We start from the raw sequence: 14,923 nt of genomic DNA on the forward strand, positions 1-14,923 counted from the left end.
CCACATCAGCTTACCAATCTGACTGTGGTATGAGCTGTAGGATGATGATGAGAATGCCCACGCACAACCCTAAAGCCCCACACTTGTTAAATGTCACCTCTGCCCTGCCATGTATAATTATTACCAATTCCCCACCTGTCATTGCCACATCTCCCCTCACTCCAAACTCCCCCCTCCCACTGCATGGTCCACTCCTCCTGAGCAAGCTGTGCTTTTCTATGTGAGGATGGGGGTTCCCATTTATTTTTTTAAAAGCATGACGCCCCAACATAAGCCTGGAAAGAACTGAAGAGTGACAAAAAAAAGCACCTAAGAAAAAAAAATTCATCATTTGAACTTTTTTGTATGGAAATGTGTAACAATGAGAAAAGAAATAACACCGGAGGCGGCGAGAGGAAGAAGAGAAAACGAGCTAACCCAGTTAAGCATAGGAAAATGGTGCACTCTGCCACATCTAAACCAGGCCTCAGTGATCAGTTATCTGATGACTATTGCAGCACCCACTGTACTTCCTACACTGGAGATGGATTTGGTGCCAATAGTGAGCAGATGCTTTTCAGCACAAAACTGCATTAGGCAACACACAGCGCAGAAGAGAGAGATGTTGTAATAAGAGTGCAATGTTGAAATCTCAAAGAGCACGCATAAGCATACTGTATGTGCAAGTGTTTGTAGGGAAGCACACATGGCTGTGTTGCATACACATATTCTGTGATAGTGCACACACACACACACACACACACACACACACACACATTTTTCTCTCCCTCCTAACCATCCACACACACGCACACAAACCAGTGAAGCAAGAACCACATTAGACAGATTTCAGATTTCTTAATAAAAATAATTCATTTCAGGACGACATATAAATAATTATTGAATCACACAATACAGATATTTTGATATGAATAAATACTTAACAAATAAAACAGGCTTTTTTTCATACAATACCCTATTGTCGAAAGGTCACACAAAGAAACTTCCACACAGTTTGCATGTTTTGTTACACCTTCTGCTCTTAAGCGGATGCTCTTCCTACTGTTGGAATGTCCCTAAGCGAGTCAGAGTACCATTCTTAAATGCCTCAGCAGCTTAGACAAGTCATGTGCAACTTATGTGATCTCCTCCCAGTCGAACTCAGTCAATGCCCCGAAAGCTTGTTAAGGGGCCCTGATGAGCTGACCACTAATTGGCCTTTAATTGATTAAGGTTTGTCTAGAGGTGATTAAAGCACACAGAGATCTACGTACAGGCCGTCAACACGTGGGCTGGCCCGACAGCTTTAGATACAGTTGAATGAAAAGGCAGACCAAGAGCCTGTTTGTCTATGCTTCTCTAACTAGAGCCACAGATGGACACCTGCCGACAGTGGCAGGAGGGGGAAACTGTTCCAGTTGACGTCACATTTGAGTTCCTTTAATAAATGTTTTACACTTGAGGTCATCTCTATGGATGATGACTTCTTTGTATTCACGAAAAGATAGCGGCCGTGTGGGGATTTTCAGCGTGAGAGGGCTTGATAAGCGCTCGTATGTGGTTGCACAAAATCTGAGATGCCTATCTGTGGCTAGTTAGTTTAGTATGATCCAGGCTGGCCATTTTTAAGGAGGTAACAACAACTGTTTGGCGATTGATGGCACATGTAATTTTTTTTTTTTGGCAGAAACGAAACCAAATATATCAAAATACATTAAAAAATCCCAAAACAAATAAAAAAAATAAACAGGAATGTCAGTTTTGCGTATTCCAGACGCACACATGCGTGCGTTTGTGTGTGTGTGTGTGTGTGTGTGTGTGTGTGTGTGTGTGTGTGTGTGTGTGTGTGTGTGTGTGTGTGTGTGTGTGTGTGTTGAAGATGAGGCATTGGGTTGGAAGGTCCTACAATATGGACCAAGATCCATATTCACAAAAGCATTTTATAGGTGGGAGCACTGATCCAGGATCACTGATCAGGCCCCTCTGGTCCATAAAATTTCAATCACTACTTAAAGGCAAAACTTATCGAGGATCAGCCCCAATACTGTGCTGTTGTAGCAGCAGCACAAAACACATTCAGATAAACAAGATTAGCCAAAGCAGGCAATGGGATTGCTCTCTGAAGTTTTGAATTGTCGCCTTGGCACATCCAGTGGGGTGGAGCAGAGAGGAATGCATTTCTCTACGGGTTTGTTTACCTACACATCACCTCAGGCTGGGGTGGGGCGCATACAATCTCACAGAGCTGTGTTTGCATGTGCATGTGTGTGCATATGTGTGTATGCGGTGGTGAGGTGGATCATCATCCAGACTTCACTCGCCATTATGTTCTCAGCTCTCTCTGTAGTTGGCAATCCCCTTCTGACAGAACTGGAGCTACGACGTTTGTGTGCGCATGATGTGTAGGTATGTGTTATGCATTTCTAGGTGCTTCAGTGGTCAGTAAACAGGAAAACAACGTCCAAGGCAACAGATCTGTTTTGGAGGAGAAGAGGGGAAATAAGAGGAAGGACAGGAGGAATAGAAAGAGAATGAGTCCTGTCTCTACTGTCTTCTCTGCCTTCTGTCCGCTGACACCGCCAGCATGTTGGCTACAATGGAGAGGCTTGTATTTCTGTACATGTAGCACCAGAACTAGCAGGGGCCTGCCCTGTCTGTCTTGCACTGTTGAGACACATGGTCTGAAGTTACTTTCCATATGCAGCGATTCAGAATGTTGACTTCATATAACAGATTATTAACGACGCTGAGGTTAATCTGCCTCAAAACATGAACTAACACTGCGATCGATTGGCGAATGAAAGGAAATTCGTTATTGATTATTTTTACAATATTGATTGCACAAGCTTTTCTTGGCAAGTCTATTTTAGGAGGACATGCAAGTGTTTTTGGAGAACTAAGCCAAACAATGGTGGATAGCGTTTAATTTCGTTTCAAGCACTTCGCTAGGTTAGTTTTGGCCCAGTGTGGCTCACTTCTGCTTACAACTTCCACAGATTCGTTGCTGTGCTTCCCCAACTGCTGTGTCCCTCACTCTACAGAGCAAATGCTAGACAGACAGGCAGACAGATACACAGATGGGTTAAGACAGATAGACAGACAGACTGGGGGGGTGGGGGTATAAATCCTTGGCTGTGGTCTAGAAAGCAATGTCAGATGCTTCTTGTTATGTCAACATACAATCATTTTGTCCGGCACGATTCACTACGTACCTCTAAATACATATTGTACACAAGAGTTAAGTCAGTTGCTCTGACATGTAGCCAAACCTCTCAACGTGTAAGTGCACAGGGCACATCAGATGATAATAATTGCACAAAGAGGTATTCTGTAGGCCATGTCTACTGTGAACAAACATGCACGCGCGCATTCACACACATACACGCGCATACACACATACACACTCAACCCCCGCCCCCCCAACTACCCCCACATACACACACTCTCTCTTCACATTCTACGTGGGGGGCTTGATTTTCAGGCCATAAGGTTACTAGTTAGTCACTAGCTAGTTAGTTAGTTGGTTAGTTAGTATCAGAGGTGCATTGACTGGCATGGGGCGCCCACAGCAGGGCAGCGGCTCTAGCGTGCTAGCGATGTCTCGTCATCGTTGTTGCGTGCGTGGGTGTGAAAGTGGTCAGCCGCGGTAAATCTGTTTGAAGTGGTCACACTCATTGCAGTAGCCCTGTTTCTCTTGGTTGGCGTAGTGGTCGCAGCCCTGCGTCCGGCACCGCTGCTTGGACTTTTCCTTGGGCGCCTGCGCCCGCCTGCCCGCCTCCCTGCCCTGGCCACGCGTGTGGCACTCTGGGCAGAGGTCTGTGCAACCCGGGGACACATTACTGCAGCCACTCCGCCGGCACTGGGTCTGGGTCTGGGTCTGGGATTGCTGCGAAGATCTAGGTTTGACTGCTCGGTCACGCTTTTTGTACAGAGGAAGAGAGGGGGAGCAAAGAGAGAGGAGAGAAAGGTCAGTCGGCAACTGGAAGGCAACTGTGGACCAGAAGGATACTGCAAGAAGCAGTGAGAATCACAGAAAAAGCGAGACAAAGGAAGGATGAGACACAGCTGACAGATGACAAAGGTGGAAGGAGGAGTTCAGAATGGACGGCTGACAGACACTTACCATGACCAGAGGAGGGGAGTGTGGTGTGCGATGTGCCACTTGGTTGAGCCGTGCACTTTGCTCTTTGACGTAGCACTTGTCGCAGTAGCCCTCTAGCATTGCCTTGCCAACGGCACCACACCCAGGTCCACGACACCGTGAGGCGTTTTGGAAGCCTGCCTCCAAACCATGCCGGCTCTGGACCGGGGCGGGGGGAGGGGTCAGGTCTGGAATAGACAGCGGCCATATAATATAACAGTATATATAATAATGAAAAAAATAGAAACTAAACATGACATTAATTCCCATAATACAAAACAAACTTATTAAGACTTTTTATTTAAAAGGCCGTGATAAGACATTTGTTGTTGTGTCTGAAAACCTGTGACATGATAGAAGTGTTCCAGTTTAGTTTAAGGACTTACGGTGGTTGGTCTGATAGTCTACGTAGCAAATAGTGCAGAAACCCAATTTCTCTGGCGTCCCAAAGAACTGGCAGCCAGACCTTTTACAAGGGCGGGCCAGCGGCGCTTGCCAGGCTGAGGTGTGCCCCGGGGTTAGGGTGAGGCACGGCCGCTCAGCGTCCCTGGCCTGGCTCCAAGCTGAAGACGATGCCTCAGTCCTGGGGTTGTTCTGCTGTGGCTCTCCCCTCTCTGGAGCCTGTTGTCTCTGCATGCAGGGAGGACACAGGCCATTGAATATCCTGAACGCCTCCTGTCTGCACATGCTGCAGCGCTCTGTCTCTGTCTCGCAGCCCCCCCACTGGGTCCAACCGGAGCCCTGGGCCGGGTGGGGGACTGTAGGCCCCCCATTGGGACCTGGGAGTCCTGTAGCAGCTGTTCCAGCTCCAGGGGGTCCGTGGTTCTGCCTGGAGTTGAAGCAGCGCTCACAAAGTCCATCATGCTCCACGCTAAGGGTGAAGAGGCAGCCGGGTGTCTTGCACTTCATGGCATGAGTTTCACTGTACAGGCTGAGGCTGGGAGCGGTGGGTGGGGCTGAACGGGGGCTGGATAACACCACCCCTCTCCCAGAAGAGGAGGATGGGGGGCTGCTGCTTCGGGCTCCCCTGGAGCTCACCTCAGTCTCTGATCCCCCTATCACTCCTACCCCACCTTGTACCCCTCCTCCCTTGGTCTGCACCACCCCTTCTATCCTCGCTCCTCCACCTGTAGTGGCCTGTCGCTTCTCAAAGCATTCATGGCAATGAGGCTGCGTGTCTACAGAGACATAAAAGGTGCATCGTGGTGTGGCACAGCGGATCTCGATGAGGGAGAGCTGGGAGACGGAGAAGGGCGGAGGGCGCTGCGGCTGGGCGGCCCACGCCTGCTCCTTGTCCTCCTGCCAGCGCTGGTACTCATGGTTGACAAGTTGCAGGTAGTCCTCCATCAGGTTCATGTCTTCAGGGAGGTTGCCCTCATCCAGCCTTGGGACAGAGACACACAATGTGGTTCTTTACTTAACCGCACTTTAACCGCAGTTAATAAAGCTGCTGTCATCAATGTGTTTCCAGAAGTTAAACCAAAATCTGTGATCATCAACCAAAAAGAGCTCATCATCTGTAGATACCGTGCAGCATTGACGATCCGTGTGGCGTCGTAGCCCAGGCCTATGACGGGGATCTCTATCAGTAGCAGGTAGTCTTTGAGAAGCCTCTCTTTCTGCTGCTGTTCTTTCTCCATCAAGAAGTGAACCTTCAGCTCCTCAAAGCCCCCCCGGCCCGGGTTGATCAGCGGCACTGCTCGGATCTCTGGGAAATTCAAAGGCATAGAAGCGCTTAGAAATAAAAACATGAGCGACTTCATATCAGGCCTTTGTCGTCTAAGCTACATAACACCTGTTTCCTACCTGGACCACTGTCTTTGATGGTGATGAGGGGTGCAAAGTGCTGGGAGTCGTAGCCGAGCACTATTGGGTATTTGTAGCACTCGGTGGGCGGCCAGTGTAGAGGCAGATAAATCCCACCCACATTCAGAGGAGAGATGGAGGATCCAGATTTCATACTCCTGACCACCTGGTCTGTTGAAAGAACAGTGATTAAAGAGACTTATAAAAAGAACTCTCCAAGAACAATCAAATATCTTTTCAGCACATGTTTTCTGAGACTTATTGTTGGCATGATTCTGAATGAAATTCAACTTCTATAACTATTTTGGGGATTTTGATTAGTAATGCTAGCAATGCTAATCACTTATGCTAGAGCCAGAAACTTTTGATTAAGTCAGAAGTGCATGGCAAGAGCAACAAAGACCTTTCAAACATCTTGTCACCCCTTTAAAATTGGCATTTTCTTATGTTTTAATGGAACGACATTCTTGGAAACTCAAATATAGTTTAAAACAAGTTGCTGCACATCTCCACTGTACATCCATACAGCTAAACAAAGGAGATGGGAGGTGATACAGTGAAATCAAACACTATGAAGACTTCTTATGGCATGGCATGACTTCTTATGAGGAGGTGCCTCACCGTCTCTCTCACTGGAAGACATGTTGACACAAGACCGGTGAGTCTTTGATGGCTAACAGGGAGCAATAAACGGACTTTGAGATAATAAAAAGGGAGTACCTGCGATGACGATGATGGGTCTGCGGAGAATGTTGGAGAGGATGAAGATGTGGATGTCCTCCAGAGAGTCAAACTGGAGGCCATTGCTACTGGAGACCGGAGACGCCATCTTCACTATCTTTTCCCACTCCTCCTCCCAGTTCTGGGACAGCACAAATACAAAGAGTTGGGGTATAAACTTCTGCACATTTGGGTTAAATTTGCATAAAATATTCTACAAAGTATTTTGTAGGTAGGAAAACAAGGAGAGGGATGTGTGCACATGCTCTGGCTTGAACTACTGCAATTGCAGGTTACACACAAGGATGCAATAATCTTAATGTTCATACCATGGTGGTGTATCGGAGACCGGTCTGGGTGAACTCCTGGGACTGGAGCAGCTCTGCCTGGAAGCGAGCTCTAAAGACACCAGTGTCTGTCTCTTTCAAAACACCGTGGAGGGCTTTCCGAAGCACCAGGTCTGTGTCCTGAACGCCCAGCATGTACTGAGAGGCCGCGTGGAGCAAACAGTTCCCATCTCCTACAAAAACACACAGAAGAGGTAGAGAGTATGATATTAGTACTAAGGGTAGTTGGTTTTGTTCACAGGACAGAAACTTGTACAATTGCACAGCGGAACATGCACACGCACATGCAAATACAGAACACAGCATACACAACAGACAAGTGCAGTGCGCACACAGAGAAGCGTAACAAAAGTCTGGGGATTTCCAGGCCATCGGGCCGGTTGTTGCACTATCTGGTGTCTAGACTATTATGTGACCCTCACATGTCTAAAAGTACGCACATGCTACAGACAAAGCTTGGCTTTTACACAGCTGGCCTGAGAAAAACAGCACTTAAATTTACCTGAAATACATTTTTGAAAATCTAAATGTCACTCGTTTTCTCCTCTAATCTGCCTGGAAACACTCAAAAAATATGCTGTCTTGTTTCATGTCAAAGAGACTACTTCCTCTTTGTTCCATTAACCCTCCAAAGAGATAAAGTTGGCTTCTCGAAAAGGCTTTTTTGTGTGTGTGTGAGCAACTGAAAACCTTGGAATTTTATTTAGTCTCCTATAGCAGCGCTGGGTCTTTTTCTCATTGTGAAACAGGAGAGCCCATGTTTGTCAATGCGTGTAGCAATGAAAAACCCTGTTGCCACACTAAACACAGGAATTTCCCTGCGCTAACTTCTGCCTTTTGTGCGTGTGTGTGTTCCCCTCCTATGATCCCAACTCATCAGTGCTACTCAGCTGGTCCTGGACTTTCCACAGGGGTGTGGCTTGGACAGGATGGAATGTTATCTTTTTAACTACTGCTATCAACACCCGATGAAGGCTGTGATTAATGAGCACTGAGATAACATGTGCACTCGCAGGTTCTGTAATGTGTGCTCTGTTTACCTGGCAGTAGTTCACACACTCACCTGAAGCATGCACACAGTGCTCTGTACAAAGCTGCTGCATTAAAAATTAAACTTTCAGACCAAGACAATCCGAATCCAAGAGCTGTCCGCAACCTCTGCACAGGAAACACCATTTAAAACACAACTAAGAAAATGTTGGCTTAGAAAAATCCTGAAATGAGTTTAGCCTGGGGTAAGTGTCAGCCATGGGCCAAACTGTGATCAGATATCTCAAAATAGCATCATCAGTGGTGCGAGATGACTGTAATGTGAGATACAGTGTTCATTCAACTGAAGGAACAATCCCACTGTACTCTGAGAAAAAGACACATCCACTTCTATTTCAGACCAGCTAGCTGTTGTTGCATTTCGGCGCTCTTGCATCACTCTCAACAAAAACATAAAATGCACAGCTCTCTAGTGAGAAAAGGCACCCTCAACAGAGACACATGCACAGGCATACAAGAATAGGCACAAACACCCAAACATGCATGTATAATCAGTTCCTCTTGCACTCAAAAACACACAGACTTTTGACCCTGAATAGAGCTGCCTGCCGACCAAAGATGAAAGACGGTCTGCTGGTCCCATCTGTCTAAATATAGACACTTCCTCTGTGACAAGCTGGGACACTTCCTGAAAACACACCAGTGTAGGACCAGACTTAATCCTCATCTGGTTCCCATCCAGGTGACACTTACCACAAGTCTGCAATGTTGTGCTTTCCAGTGGGGTTCTATGTTTGTGTCACACATCATCCACCATCCCCCTCTTTGTCCGCAAGGCATCTACTGAGACTAGCCAACAAAACGTGTCCTGGCCATGACTATTTCTGTGATATTACACTGCTGTACGTTTTTTAATCAAACAATATGGCTGCCACATTAAAGCAATCTGCACTAATAAGGCAAGAACACTGTGGCAGTGTGTGTGTGTGTCCTCTCTGCTGCTACAATATGTAGAGTCAGTGTACTCCAGCCGAACAAATCCTGCCTGTTGGGGACACATGACAGACATGGGATGCTGTTTGGGAAAAACCCTCGGATGCGTCCTAGACATTCAGGACAGAAGACACAGTGAATTTCAATAACTCGTTTCTTCTGCTGGGCGGAAAAGTTGCACAAAACTGAAAAATGCTTATCTTGACTGCAGGGAGTGGACGTTTTATGAAGCTGTCTTGCTTTCATGATGGTCGGTTCCATTTCTGCCAGCCTGGGAGTGAAGTTGGGTTTTGGGAAGATTGAAATTCGTTCAGATGTTTTAGTCTTTTGTGAAATCACATAGATGGTGACCTGAGGAAAAGACTTTGGGCTAATGGGTAAATTTATATCCCAGACAATGTGGAGACTGATCTTATAACAGTGTTATGACTTCGAGAAGCTGGATTAATATGACCCGCTCTGACTGGACGTTCATTGACGGACTTTTGCTCTCTCACGTTCCCTCTCTGTATGTGTGTCTGCTGAGCTCCAGTGACTCAGCAGCAGTCAGTCAGTCCTCCGTGTGTGTGTGTGTGTGTGTGTGCGTGCGTGCGTGCGTGCGTGCGTGCGTGTTGTCCGTCCTCTGCTCAAAGTCACGTCTGGGTCCTTCAGAGTTAGACGCTCCGGCTCTAAATTCTGTCTCATCTTTATGACATCATCTTCGCAAGACAGGAAATTCCAGGCAGGTTGCTGTCAGCAGAAGTCAGACGAGCTTGTCATCCTTTTGGGGGTCTTTCTGAAGAGGAAGCGTGCGCTGATGAGAGTACCAGTAACTACTTTAGTCATTACTAACTTCAGAATTGCCATGGGGCCCTCACAAAGAGTTTCAGTACTGAAAAATAAGCATGAGGACAGAGCACACAATGAATCCAGCCAGTTCCTCATCCATCCGGTAAATGCTCAAAGTTAAGTTCAACATAGGAATTTTTCTCTGTTGAGTGTTAATTGCTTCCTATGAGAAAGAAAGACACTATTTCCTCTGGAAACTCACATGTTTAAGACAAACTTGTAACCCAGCTTGATTTCCGCTTCCTTCTTCTGTTGTGAATGTCATGGCTGATGTTTCCCTTCAAACGTTGTTTTTTCCCCTCGTGTAAAAATAGTGTCTGATGTACACGCCAGATGTGTTGACGTTATTACGATATAGATTAAAAAAGGCCAGCAGACGATTTGATTTAACAAGGCCTGGTGAGCTGTGGGACTGTCACTAAGACAGCATGATAAACCTATGTCAGGCAGTCGGGCAGGCAGGTGGGGAAGTTAAAATCATTTGAGATGTTTTAAGATCCACTGACATTCACACTACTCACATACACCTACACAGAAACAGAGGGGACATACCCCTCAGGTTGCAAATGAAAAACTGTGGAAATAGTCGAGTCTGAAACATCATCGACAATAAATAACAGTACTGCATGTGACGGCAGAGAAATTCCCAGTACAGAGCTATGATCAGAAGCAATCGGGCCCAGGTCTGAATGTTTGCCTACTCCGGGATGTTCCCGTGTTACGACATCCACGTAACAGAAAACATGACTTAGCACCGGGCTGACTGAACTCAAACGCTTCAGCTCGGCACAGCAAAACCAAAGGGGGCTGCTAAATGAGTGTATGTGAAAGTGTCAACTGTGTCCCTCCATTGGTGTCACTTACAGTAACCCTGCTTGTGAGTAATGCCATCTCAGAATTTACATATCAAATAGGCCTGACTCACACATACGCACCTCCTCGATCACAGAAAATGAAACAAAAGCAAAACACATCCTCCGCCCTGAGCACTGGAGATCGCTACAGTTCCTGATATCAAGGAACAAAAGTTTGACATCAGCTCTGCAACCCATCCGTACAATCGTTCCTGTTGTTGAACTTCAGATTAAATGTCACCAGAACGTCCTACTCCAACAGCGTTCACTCACACTGATCCACAAATACACACACACTACTAAACCACAAACTTATGTGGTAAAACATACAAAAAACCTCACTAAATTGCTCCAAACTTCATGAAGCTTCATCCTCAAGTAGGAAAGTCACAGAAAGCTGCTTTACTGGAGACTCAGTTCCTAAACATCTGCAAAATCCCTCTTACCATTGGTACGTAAGGGCACCATCTTCTTCACCTCCCGACACCAGTTCAGCTTCTTCTCCTGCTCCAATGAGGCCTGCATGGCTCGGTCCAGGATGGCGGCCTGCACCACCTCCCTGAAGGCCTGCGGGAAATGGTTCATGGCGATCATCTCCAGCGTGTAACGGTGCATACCCCGCAGGTGGTGCATCAGGCCGCCACTGGCAGCCGGCTTCACCACGTCGTTGGGCACTCGCTGACGGATCTTCACCGCCTTCAGCAGGTTGGAGACAAACAGGAATTTGGGGAGGAAGTTCTGACCCTGCGACATGGCGGATGTGTGGCCAGGTGGATGGAAGGAGGGGAGGAGGAGGAACGAGGAGGAGGAGGAGGCGCAAACCACCGCTGTCCGAACAACGTGGAAACTGCATGGAGAGAAGGGGAGTGGATGTGTTATTTCAGAGCAGCATACAGTAGAAAATAACAGTATAGACGGGTGGGAAATTTTCAGTGGAGATTCCCCTTCCTTATTAATTGAGACTCAAGACACAACTTAATTTACAGTTTGTTCGGGAAACCACCCAACACACAGGATCAGTGCACTGTGAGAGCCGTTTGGTGCTTTTTCACTGGAGATTCTGGTGGGCCAAATGGAATAAGGCACACAAAGAGCCCTTTGTTTTCTTGTTTGTTCTTTTAATTCTCCTTTTCGTCTTGACGGTTCGCAAGTTTCCCCAAACAGGGCGTCCCAGTGTCCCACTGAGCTTGAAGCCCTCCAACAATAAATGGGTGTTTTCCAGACTTGAACTGAAGGCCACCCAAGGCTTCCCAAGGCTGCTGGGAAGGTCACACCGAGCGCCCCGCGGCCTCCTCCCTCGCCAACACCTTTCTCCATTGGTTGGCCTGCATCTGAGTCTGCTTTAAACACGCAGTCAGGCGAGGAATCGTCTGACAATTTTCCATCCCTGTGCCAGTATCGTGCTGAAGTTTCAGATAGGAAAATGAGTCAACAACATGCAACCTAAAGTTTGCAAACTTGCATGATTTCAGTTTGGAAATTTCAGTGTGAAGGATAACTAAACAACGCTAAGAATGTGGACACACACATCTGATGCTAACTTTCACTGCTTGACAGTTTTCACACTCACCTCTATACTCTGGTTGCTGCTTTAAAGTACTCTGAGGCATTAAAGGACCATTTCACCCAAAACGAAGAGGGTGTCAGCACACACGGAGTTCACAGGAAGTAGAAAGTGGCGGTCAGCAAGTAGGGCCTGGAGTTTCTGCTGACTTTTTAACTCCCGACAACAAGCGCTCAGCAGCTGCCAGTCGGTGGTTCCTGCTCCACACCGCGACAACACGCCGCACACTCCGCCCGCGTAGTAGCCCCTGTGCCTTTACTACCCAAACAGCGGCAGGTGCAACAACAGGCTAGGCCATGCTAAAGGGCTAGTCGCTCACGCGAGGGACCAGACAACAGGCAGCCTGGGTGTCAGTGGGCATGTTGACACGAATCATTAGTCGCCGTTTGGTGTGCTGGCACCGCTGGCAGACTTTTTGGGCAGGCAGACAGCGGCACAGCGGTGGACGCTGCGGTTTAGGATGACTGGCTACACAAAAACACAATAACAGGAGACTTTGCTGACGTTAAAGGCTTACGTAATTCCAATGACAACTACCTTTGAAACAATGTAGCCTTCCACCGCGTCTCGCGCCGCGGGTATCTACACGGAGAAGCGGCGCCGATGCTACATTCGGCTGTTTTAAATGCCCCGTTAGCCGCTTGAGGGTGACGTCTTTGTAAACAATGGCTGTCAAAGCCACTGTCGTGAGCAGGCTTCAAGCTTCCTCCATGTCCCCAGAAACACGACCATACATTACTCAAGGCCCGAACGTGACGTGCCCGCCAGGTCTCACCCCCTCTTGGTGAGAAATGGTTGTCCACATGGGGAGGCACGGGGAGGGAGGACGGCTGTCTTACCTGTGTTATATGTCGGGGTAATAACAAAGCCCTCCCGGATGCTCAGGCTAGTCCTCTCTCAGCCACTTCACTCAGCCTCACCGCAGCGGTCCTCGGCGCCATTCAACCTTCTCTTTCCTTCAGTATCAGATCTATTTTGGAGCCCTCGCAGCCTGCGAAGCCTTTCAAAAGAGTACACACGCCCGCTACAGATAGTTTTTAAAAATCCCAAGTCAAGGGGATTTCCACACAGGGACTTTCCGTCCACCCATTTTCCTTTCTCTCTCTCTCTCTCTCTCTCTCTCTCTCTCTCTCTCTCTCTCTCTCTCTCTCTCTCTCTCTCTCTCTCTCTCTCTCTCACAACCTGTGCACTTGCAGCTCCCGCCGCCAGGGGGCTCTCCATCTGTCTGACTCAATACTGAAAAGCATATCCCACCTACTGAGCACAAAGGAGCGTCACTGAGGGAGACAGACAGGTCGCGTCATACTCTATTTCATGAGACAGCCTTAGAAATAAATCATTATCCCGCGATGAGTCCAGCCTCGGCAAATGAGTCAAGGGAGCGAAAGAAAAACTCATCACTTGATGATAAACAGGCTTTGACTCGCTGACTGACTGAATGTATGCATGCGTGCATTTATTTGTTTGTTTATGTATGAGTGGAAGGATGATGTGATACAGTTTTGACTGTTAAGAAATTGTGTCAGTGGTTGTAAAGAAGACTCTCCGCTGCTCAGAGGGATTTGATGTCTTGGCTGGATGCATGGGTGCAAGATTCATTCAAATAATCTGCTTCTCTCACTCTCTTTCTGTCAATAGTTTGTTAGTAAAGCAGTTATGTTATTTTTCGCTTCATGCACATTCAAGTACACAGCCCACATGGACTTAAAAGACACCAAAAATATATCTGCAGATATATTTGCAGTGGTGAAACATATGTCAGACAAGAACAATGCTTTACAAATCTGTCACGAAAAATAATCGCATGACAAGCAATAAAACATGACATTGAGTTTGCTTTTAAATCACATAACAAAAAAGACCTCTCTCTTCAGGGAGACTATTAAACCTACATGTTTCCATAGCTTATGACGATGCACCTGAACGCAACTGTGCACACAGAAATCTTTGTTGTATTAGATGTTTTTCACAAATTTAGGTTAGTCCCAAACATCAGCACACCATCATCCCTCATGTCTGTAGCTATCAGAGACGAAGAAACACTGGTACCTTTGTGCACCTGTGGGTTATGGTGGTTAACAAGTTTTATTATCAGTGACTGAGTCAGCTGTGAGGACTGTGGTCTACCAGAGCAGCTGCTGCAACAGAGGAACAGTCACAACTCTGTACTTTTGTCACCTTTGACTCGCTGGTTTTGCATGTGTGAGACAAAGAGGCATGATGCATTTGGACGACATGAACGGACAAATACTTATTTTTGCACCCCTGGTGACACATTTTGCAATTTATTCATTTTAAGGCTGCAAAAAAGGATCATTTTCACGAATCATTAATCTGCTTAAGTTGTTCACAGATGTTGGAAATTAATTTTTCTGTTGAACACAGCAGGGGCGGAAGGAAATCAGAGGTCAAACATCCAGAGCTTCTCCGTCAGAGGAGAACATGTCGTCTTGTCTGCAAATCCCTGTGCTGACTCACTTTCCCTTTCCTTTCTCTTCCCTGTGGAAAGACTCCTCGTTCTGTGTTGTGCCAACAGCGCTGGACCTCAGCTCCTTTCCTACCTACCCATGCAGGGAACAGAAACTCGATCAGCTGACAGGTTGGATTCATGAGCCTCACCTATTAAAGTTCAAACAGGCCCAAAGCTCTTGCTCCAGAGTTGATATATGGCACAGACTGTATGTCAAATCAGACGTGTGCA

General features: G+C 47.0%; 1 protein-coding gene across 1 annotated transcript; it reads right to left on the bottom strand.

The window, feature by feature from the left end:
* Positions 1-829: 829 nt before the first annotated feature.
* On the bottom strand, positions 830-13,364 carry tnfaip3 (tumor necrosis factor, alpha-induced protein 3). The gene is made up of 9 exons (XM_070978250.1): positions 13,062-13,364; positions 11,105-11,505; positions 6,976-7,166; positions 6,647-6,788; positions 5,927-6,097; positions 5,648-5,828; positions 4,507-5,504; positions 4,103-4,308; positions 830-3,898 (listed from the first exon to the last, which is right to left on the bottom strand). The coding sequence occupies exons 2-9, from the start codon at positions 11,409-11,411 to the stop codon at positions 3,617-3,619; spliced, it is 2,478 nt and encodes an 825-aa protein (XP_070834351.1). The 5' UTR covers positions 11,412-11,505; positions 13,062-13,364; the 3' UTR covers positions 830-3,616.
* Positions 13,365-14,923: the final 1,559 nt, after the last annotated feature.

The sequence above is a fragment of the Chaetodon trifascialis genome, chromosome 13 (genome assembly GCF_039877785.1).
Source record: "Chaetodon trifascialis isolate fChaTrf1 chromosome 13, fChaTrf1.hap1, whole genome shotgun sequence".
Classification (NCBI taxonomy): Eukaryota; Metazoa; Chordata; class Actinopteri; order Chaetodontiformes; family Chaetodontidae; genus Chaetodon; species Chaetodon trifascialis.